At 55.8% G+C, this 8,945-nt stretch overlaps 1 protein-coding gene across 8 annotated transcripts; it reads left to right on the top strand.

Moving 5' to 3' along the window:
• The first annotated feature begins 11 nt into the window (after positions 1-11).
• ZNF692 (zinc finger protein 692) lies at positions 12-8,495 on the top strand. 8 transcript variants are annotated; one of them, XM_047730902.1, is made up of 12 exons: positions 12-136; positions 785-972; positions 1,255-1,286; positions 1,628-1,891; positions 2,491-2,539; positions 2,647-2,772; positions 3,090-3,311; positions 3,399-3,476; positions 3,576-3,654; positions 5,054-5,168; positions 7,798-7,897; positions 8,018-8,495. In XM_047730902.1, the coding sequence occupies exons 2-12, from the start codon at positions 797-799 to the stop codon at positions 8,319-8,321; spliced, it is 1,545 nt and encodes a 514-aa protein (XP_047586858.1). In that variant the 5' UTR covers positions 12-136; positions 785-796; the 3' UTR covers positions 8,322-8,495. The 8 variants fall into 8 exon arrangements, with proteins under 8 accessions (XP_047586858.1, XP_047586859.1, XP_047586862.1 ...); XM_047730903.1 differs by having other exon boundaries at positions 127-229; XM_047730906.1 differs by having other exon boundaries at positions 127-229; positions 2,650-2,772.
• Positions 8,496-8,945: the final 450 nt, after the last annotated feature.

Here is an 8,945-nt window from a genome sequence, read left to right on the forward strand (position 1 = left end):
CGACCAATGCGCAGGCGCACGCCGAGGCCTCGGCTCGTCCCCTCCCAGCCGCCCCGACCTCTGTTCCGTGCTGCAGCCACCGACGCGGAGGGGGACGGGTTCCTCTTAAAAGAGAAACGGCGGCGGTAGGCGCGAGGTGGGCCCTAGTCCTCCCGCGGCTCTCCGGGCCTGCGCGCGAGGCGGGGGAGGCGCAGGCGCAGTCGGGCTGAGGGCGGGTGGGGGCTCGCAGGTAAGGCCAGCCAGGTGGGGGTGGACCGCGGCTGGCGCTCTCGGTGGCCTGGGCGCTGCCTTCGGAATCGGCGTGTCCTACGCACAGTGAGCGTTAAGTGGGGCGGCCCGAGCCGGGGTGGGGGCGCCGTCCAGACCGGCCCCAGCCACGGTCGCCCCGCCACGAAGAGCGCCCCCAGGCGGCGCCAGCTCCCCGTCCCTCGCCCGCCAGTAAAGGCCCGTGCTCTCCTCAGGGGGAAACTGCTCCTGCCCCCCGAGCAGCCCCAGTTGAAAGTCCTCCGTGAGTCTCACGCCCTTGCCCAGCCCCGTGCCAGCGCTTCGGTGTCTCGGGTCCGGCCATCGTTCGGCCTCGACCCCGTCTCGCTGCCGCCCGCCGCCCGGCGCTGGCTTCCACGCGCCGTAACGTCAGCCGGGGCGGTGAGGGCGCCGGGGCCGCGGACGCCGCCGGAATGACTTGGTCCGGCTCCCAGGTCGCGGACGAGCCAACTGCGGCCCCCGCGGCGGGCGGAGCCGGGGACTTGGGCCCGCCCACACCCGCGTCTCCTCCGCCCGATAGGTCCCGGTGCCCATGGCTTCCTCCCCGGTGGACGCGTCCCGCAGGCGGCAGGAGAAGCGGCGGCAGCTGGACGCGCGCCGCAGCAAGTGCCGCATTCGCCTGGGCGGCCACATGGAGCAGTGGTGCCTCCTCAAAGAGCGGCTGGGCTTCTCCCTGCACTCGCAGCTCGCTAAGTTCCTGTTGGACCGGTTAGGGGCGGGCGCGGGGCTGCGGGGGAGGGCGCCCAAGTCACCACGCCCAGTCCCCTTCCCGGGTCTGGGGCCGGCCCTCTGCTCCTCCCCACCTGCACGGGCCTCGTTTCGGCCAAACGGCCTGTGCGATGGTGGCTTCTGTGGGTCCCTTTCCCTCCTCTTGGTCCCCGGCGAATAGGGCGCCCGAAAGTGTGTGCTTGCTGAGAGCTGAGGGCACCCGCTGGCCGGGATCCCTCCCTAAACTGCCTGTCTTCTCCCCCCGCCCCCTTCCCCTCGCAGGTACACTTCTTCAGGCTGTGTGCTCTGTGCAGGTAGGGAGGAGATCACTAGAGGTAGGAGTTCTGGAGCCAGGGAGGGGAGAGGGGCAACAGGACCCAGAAGCAGCCTTAGGAAGGACTGGAGCAGAGGGGACCCTGAGTGAGTTTGGGAAAAGGTGGGGGAGTTGGGGAGCCCAGGGTAGTTTGATGGGGGCAGCCTGCGGAGAAGACAGCAACGTCTCAGAACCTTGGGGGTTCTCGGCTCTGAAGAATGGTAAACTGAACTAGGGACTGGCCTTGCCCAGGGCGTTGGGGGACAGGGCTGTGAGGGCGTGTCCCAGGGTGAGAGTGGGAGGCTTCCCAGCTTGCCCTGACTGTTGCCTTCACCACTTCAGGTCCTGAGCCTTTGCCTCCCAAGGGTCTGCAGTATCTGGTGCTCCTGTCTCATGCCCACAGCCGAGAGTGCAGCCTGGTGCCAGGGCTTCGGGGGCCCGGGGGCCAAGATGGGGGGCTTGTGTGGGAGTGCTCTGCAGGCCACACCTTCTCCTGGGGCCCCTCTTCAGGCTCCATATCTCCAGAGAAGTCCAAGCCAGCTTCCTGTCCAAATACTGCCCTGAGAAGCTGGTGTCTGGAGGCCAGGAGCGGGCAGGAGCCTGCAGGTAGGCTTCAGGAAAGAAGAGTTACGAAGAAAAGCGAGGGAGAATGGTTCCCATCTCTGTGGCTTAGAGCCCCATTTTCTAAAAATGATCCTTTCTTAGTGGAGAAACTACGCTGACAAGGAAGTATATCCTCAAATATATTTTTAGGTATAAAAAGCAAAATACAGAATAAGATTTATGTTGTGTTACCATTGGTGGAAAAATAAGAGGAGAATGAATATATATATATATACATATATATATTATATATAATATATATATAATGGATGTATATATATGTATATATACATATATGTATATATACATATATATATATGTATAAGGGCATGTAGGAAGCCAGGTTTTCTGTGGGAAGAACTAGGTGATTGGGGGACAGTATCAGAAAAGAGATTTTTCAAAGTGTACCTTTTTATACTTTTATTTTTTGAACCATGTGAATATATCCTCTCCAAAGAAAATACCCCTTCCGATTCCTGTAGCCTCTGCACCCTCCTCCTCCTTCCCAAGAGTCCTCCCACCACTTCGGACCTTAGAAATGTATGTGTCCTCATGCCCCCAGCCCAGAGTTCCTTCCCCTTTGACCCTACCTTTGCCAGCAGGTTTGGCATCTGAGCATGATGAGAGGACTCCGGAGGCCAAGTTGCCCAGGTGAGGTGGGGTGGGGGTGGGTGGGTGGGGGTGGTAGGGAAAGGATGGACTTGGGTGAATATCGAGGGTGAGGGAGCAGAGCCTGAGGCTTCCCTTTCTTGGTCCAGCAGGGAAGTGGGACCCCTACTGGAGACCTTCCCAACCCCAGGAGAAGACGGGGAGGAGGAAGATGAGGATGAAGAGGAGATGCTCAGTGATGCCAGCCCATGGACCTACAGCTCCTCCCCAGACGAGCAAGTTGGGGCTGTGGAAAGATGTTGAACAGAGCAGCAGGGAGGGAACAGCTGGTCAGGGATCCCAGGCTTTCCAGACTCAAGGGAAAGGCTTATTGGTGGGGAAGGCAGAAAGAATTGGAGGCTCTGAATTGGGGAAAGGGGATGAAGGTAGGCTCAGAGGAAAATGAAAGACGAAAGTAGGTGTGCACATAGATCCTAGGGTATGAGTAGCATTGTTCTGAGATTGGGATCTTGGCAATTTAGGGGCTGGGGTTGGGTTGAAGGCCAGCTGAGAGCCCGGGGAGATAATGCCCTTCTTTTCCTTCTCTTTTCAGCAGTGATCCAGATGCCCCCAGAGTACTTCCTTCCCCTGTCACCCATGCACTTAAGGACGGGGAGACACCCCCGGCCCCAGCAGCTCCCCTCAATCCTCTTGCTGTACCATCTTCATCAACATCCTCATCGGGTTCTGGAGCTCTTCTGCCTATGGAAGTTGGGGTACAGCCAGAACTCAGAGGGACACCTCAAGTAGCCCAGCAGACTGAGCCCCTGGCCAGGTAACCTGATGGTTGAGACAGAGGGCAGGGGCATCCTGGGACATGGCCCTTCCTCGAGGCCCTCTGCTCCCTCTTTGTTGCCCGTAGCCCTGGGAGTCAGGCCCAGTCTGCTCTGACCTTGGCCTGGGAGGAGGACACGACACAGATCGGCCCCAAGAGAATTAGGTAGGCCTCAGGGAGGGGGCCTTGGGGAGGGGAGTGAGAAGAGGGGGCTGAGGAGAGCCTGTGGGAGTCCTTATGCTCCTGCCTATCCTTCCCCCCCAGGAAAGCTGCCAAAAGAGAGCTGCTGCCTTGTGACTTCCCTGGCTGTGGAAGGATCTTCTCCAACCGGCAGTATTTGAATGTGAGGACATGAGGGTCACAGACTGGGCTCTATGTGGCCTTAGAGGTATATGAGAATGGCTTAAGGAAATGCAGAGGTGAAGGAGAAGCGGAAGCAAAGAAGCTTGGGGTGTGGGTGGATTTGGAGGAAGAGAAGAGCTGGACCTGCAGAGCTCACCTAGAGTTAATCACTCAACAGACAGCTGTAGATAAGAAAACCAAGCGTCAGGTGCACAGCTGTTGCTCGCCACTGCTGGTTGTGTGGGCCCTCCAAGGGTCACATGGGGATGACAGTGGCATTCCTCAGGGTCTTGGAGTGCTAGCATCTTTCTAAGCAGTTGATGTGGATCATCAACTTCTGGTCTCCAAAACATCCCTAGGGAGTAGGTGCCAAGACTGTTCCTCCTACAGGTGAGGCGACTGAGGCACACTGAAAGCTAGTGCATGGTTGTGCTGGGGTTCCAGAGTCTGCACTCAGCCACTGGGTCCTGCTGGCTGGAGTGGGTAGTTCTAGTGCCAGAGGACCAGAAGATGCAGTCTAGCTGCAGGAGAGGTTTGAGGCACAAAGAGGGAAGGGCCACAGACCCACACCTAACCCAGAGCCCTCCCAGATGACGTCCTGAAGCTGAGGGAGAGCCCAGATCAGAGGGATGGCGAAGCGGTGGTGGATGGGATTTGGGAGAGGAAACGGGTACGTCAGCCCCCTGTGGTAGGAAAGCTCTGGGATAAGGACTTTAGTGGGGCTAGTCAAACAGGAGGCTGTTAATGAAGAAGACTGAAGCAGCCTCAAGCAGCAGTTTAACTACGGGAAAGTGGGATTATAGAAAAGGGGACAGCCCATGCAGTTTACAGAGCCAGGATGTAAAATTCGGTCAGACAGGAGAACAATTTCCCAGACATACTCTGGGAGTTAAAGAACACACTACCCTTAAAGTGTTCCAGGTTGAGAGCATGCATGTGTGTGTGTGTGTGTATGTGTGTTTCCAAAGCAGATTTAGGAAAACGTCATATAATATATACCCGTGATGAGCTATTAATAAAGTAGGCAGTCTGGGCAATATTTTTGTACACTGATATTGAAGGTAGTCATACCTACCTAGATTGTGTTCTCATTCCCAGCAGACAGCAACTTCATGATTAGAGAACCAAGAGTGTCACCAGAATGGCCTTTTGTTCAGAGAACTGGGCTTTGTAAGGAAGGTTGTGGCAGAAATGTGAGATAATGCAAGTCAAGGACAGGATAGGATGAGGGCAGAGTTTGGTGTCAGGATGGGATGGGGTGCTCGCAGTCAGATGAGGACTGGCCAGGATGATGGGAGCTGGTGGTGACAGAACTAATGGGGAAAGGGGGCGGGCAGAGGAGCCTTGCCTGCTGGGCCAGCTCTGGTGGCCTCCCTGACATTACCTGTTTCCTTTCCTAGCACCACAAGAAGTACCAGCACATCCACCAAAAGTCTTTTTCCTGCCCAGAGCCAGCCTGTGGGAAGTCCTTCAACTTTAAGAAACACTTGAAGGAGCATGTTAAACTGCACAGTGGTGAGTGGTAGAAATGCCTCCTCATTTTCTTCCTGTGGGTGCTATCCCCTGCCCTTATGGGTCCCTTCACTTCCCTGTGGGGCCCATCACCTCCTATCTGCATGTCCCATCACCCCTCCATGGGATGACTCTCATATTCATGTTCTCTGTATGGTGAGCACCCGCCTGCCTGAGATTGTTCTAGGTGCTAAGATACAAAAGTGAACAAAGAAGGAAATCCTTACTTCATAAGACGTCCACTCTAGTGATAAGAGGGGTACAAAGAGATGTAAAAGTCTGGAAGGGGAGGGAGAGCACAAGGGAGGAGTCTCTCTGGTAGAAAGGGAAGATGCTTTGAACAAAAACCTAAGTGAAAGGAGAAATTGAGGCTTGTCCATGTCTATGGGCAGCACTGGGAAGGCCCTGACCTGGCTTCTGTGTGGTGTGTTCCAGGAAGGGAGCGGAGGCCAGGAAATTAGAAAGGAAGGAAAAGAGATCAGACAGGTGGTTGGGGGTCTCCAAGGCTACCATCAGCATGGCTTGGCCTCTGGCCAAACGAGATAAAGTCGTGTATGGCAGAAGGACACAACTGACTTTAAGAGGAGCAAAGTGACTGCCATGTGGAGAAATGGGACTGTAGGAACACGCAGCACACAGTGACAGCAGGTCCAGTTGGGTTGGTCGGGGGACGTGGCTGGAGGCTGATGGGAGTGTGAAGGTAGAGCCCAACGGCCACTGTGAGAAGGACAAACTGGCCACAGGTGGATTGGCAGGAGGGCATCAAGGCTGACTTGAAGGATTCCAGCCTGAGCAACTGGGCAGAGGTGATGAGATTTCCTGGAAATAAGGGAGAGGCAGGCTTTAGGAAAGGGACATTTTATTTGGGACGTGCTAATTTAGACATCCCAGAAGATGTGAATCTGGAGTTCAGAGATGATGGGGGGAAAAATGTGTTCATCACAAGCAGGTGGGTGGTGTTTGGGGTTGAGGATAGAGGGTACCTACATGGAGTGAGCTTAGGTAGAAGAGAGTTCTGAGCGGTGCAGGTGGGAAGGGCAGCTCCCAAGCACCTGGTGAAGCAGATGAAAAGAGCAGTATTTGAGGACCCAAGTGGAGAGACTGTTCTATGGGGGTGGGGGGTGGGTTGTGCCAGTGCTACGAGACTGAGTAAGATGAGAACAGGCCACTGGATGTGGTGGTAAGAAGCCACCTTTGACTAGATGACAAAGGTGGTGTGTGACAAGGGAGGACAGCCAGAATGAAGTGAGTTCAAGGCAGGGAGCAGCTGGGGAAGTAGAGGTAGCAAGTATGGGCCACTCTCTGGAGTGTTGCTGTGAAGACAGGTAGAGAAATGGGGTCTTAGCTGGAGGCTGTGAGTTTGGGAGTACAGAGATGGAAATGATCCCACTGAGAGAAAAGGCTTACTGATGTCTGGGTTTGGGGGGGAAGGAGGGAACCTCTGGTCAGGGAGAAGCAGTGGGTCTCTGCACAGCTGGAAGGCGACTGCAGTGGACGGAGAAAGGAATAGTCACGTATATGGGCAGAGGTGAGCTGGCGGATGGATGAGGTCAGGGGACTATGTGCTTAATCTCTCTGGGTTCTCTCTCCCTGGTGACTTGAAGAATGAGACCACTGCTGAATGAGCTAGCAGAGAGAGGAGGTGGTATGAAAAATTGCCTTCTGGACTCTTGAGAGCGGCAGAGTGAACTGGCCATGAAATGCAGAGGCATATGGTGGGCCCTTGGGACTTGTGGTTGTGAATGAAAAGGAAAGGCTGAGGGGTAGGTGAATGGATTGTGGGTTGTGTTTCTGCTCCCCATACCACACCTGTGTATTCCTGGAACAGGCCAAGGGTTGTGTTTACCTTGGTACAACTCAGGGAGAGAGTGGCCAGTGAATTCATAGTGTGAGCGAAGGAGGCTACAAAGACACCCCAGAAAGGGATCTGGGTAAGGAGTGTGGAGGGGGACAGTGGGAAGGCAACAGGCTGCTGAACTGGCAGCCTGCAGTCACAGGCTTATTGTAGCGGGACAAAGTAGAAGGCCCTTGCTGGAACTGGGATGCTTAAAATGGCGATTTCAAGGAGGTGCAGTGATGGGGCATGCCCTGGGAGTGGTGGCTGAGAGCGGTGGGAGACCAGGTCAGTGCAGGTCCGGGAACAGAAATGTGGAGTACTGGACGTGTAGAAGGCAAAGGCAAAGCAATAGCACGAGTAATGGCTGAGGGGAGGGCCTAGGGCCAGAGGTTTGGGGAATGTGATGGAGTAATGGGGAAGAAGGCTGCAGGGGTACGTGTGGGGTTATACACGTGGTGGTGAGACAGATGTCTAAAGAATGCCCCAAGAAGCAGGGATACCTCCTGTAGAGCCTGCCTAGAGACTTGGGAGGTATAGGAGAAAAACCACAGCAGGACTGTGAGAGCTGCCAGAGAAGCACAGAGGGCAGGTGGTCAGTGCTGGTAGGGAGGAAGGTTCAGGGAAAATGGAACAGATTGGCAGCTGACAGCCAAGGGGCACTGTTGGGGGCCTGGGGGGGCGTGCATAAGCTGGTTGATTGGGGCCAGTACTCCTGTGAGGGTTGGCAGGTGGGCTGGGCTGAGGAGGGGCCACGGCCTGGGGATGGATGCTGGGGTGACCCCTGTGAACCCGCAGACACCCGGGACTACATCTGTGAGTTCTGCGCCCGGTCTTTCCGCACCAGCAGCAACCTTGTCATCCACCGGCGCATCCACACTGGAGAGAAACCCCTGCAGTGAGTGTGGGGAGGTTGGACTGCGGGTGGGCCAGCAAGACAGAGCTGAAGGAGGGGGAGCCCCTGGGGAAGTCACGATGGGCTGAAGCCCTGTCCTTCCCTCCGCTGTCCCTGGCTCAGGTGTGAGATCTGTGGGTTCACCTGCCGCCAGAAGGCTTCCCTGAACTGGCACCGGCGCAAGCATGCGGAGACAGCCGCTACTCTGCTCTTCCCCTGTGAGTTTTGCGGCAAGCGTTTCGAGAAGCCAGACAGCGTTGCAGCTCACTGCAGCAAAAGCCATCCAGCCCTGCTCCCAGTCCCACAAGAGTCACCCAGCCCGTTGGAGCCCTGTCCCAGCATCTCTGCCTCTGTGACCCTGGGGTCTGGTGATGAGTCCAGGCCCTCTGTGGTTCCTCAGGCTCTGACCGTGCTTCCTCAGCAGTGAGCATTCCTGAGCTCTGAGGAACCAGACCCTGGAGACTGAAGAGGAGCAAGGAAGAGAAGTGCCAGGTGCCTGGTTCCCAGAAACCAGGGTGTCAGGGAGTTTAGGGTGGGGGCAGAAAAGCCAGGCTACTTTAGTCTTCCTAAAGGACAGAATAAACCCAGTATTTCACATGGACGTACGTGGGCAGAGTGAGTATTTTGGCACCTGAAGTGTAGGAATCCTGATTTCTCTAGAAGCAGGCGCTGCTAGAATATGCCTGAGTTTACCATGGGTGTGGGCTGTATTGCTCTCTCTGCAGGCCCCTACCTCAAGGACCCAGCTTTCTTTCTCTGTTTGCTTTGGCACTTTGCAGTCCTTTTCTGTGGAGTGTCATACCTGTTCTTGCACTCAAGAAGGACAGGCTGTGACATATGGAGAGCACTGGGTCATTCCAGTGACCCAGAGCACTGGGTCAATCCAGTGGATTAGCTGGAACAGGAATGGAGCATGTGAGCCTGAGCCACATTGGTACTCTGCATTGATCAAGAGAACCAAACGTACATGCTTGAAGAGTCTTGCCTTCCAGTGCAAAATCAAGCGGGCTGTGCATGCAAGATCACTGAGCTACCTTGGGAGGGGACATCT

Source organism: Lutra lutra, chromosome 5 (genome assembly GCF_902655055.1).
Source record: "Lutra lutra chromosome 5, mLutLut1.2, whole genome shotgun sequence".
Classification (NCBI taxonomy): Eukaryota; Metazoa; Chordata; class Mammalia; order Carnivora; family Mustelidae; genus Lutra; species Lutra lutra.

Coding starts and splice junctions, on each gene's coding strand:
- ZNF692 (XM_047730899.1), top strand. CDS start 678: ATGACTTGGTCCGGCTCCCAGGTCGCGGACGAGCCAACTGCGGCCCCC. Junction 973..1,627: donor GCTAAGTTCCTGTTGGACCG/GTTAGGGGCGGG, acceptor TCACCACTTCAG/GTCCTGAGCCTTTGCCTCCC. Junction 3,655..5,053: donor CCAACCGGCAGTATTTGAAT/GTGAGGACATGA, acceptor TTCCTTTCCTAG/CACCACAAGAAGTACCAGCA.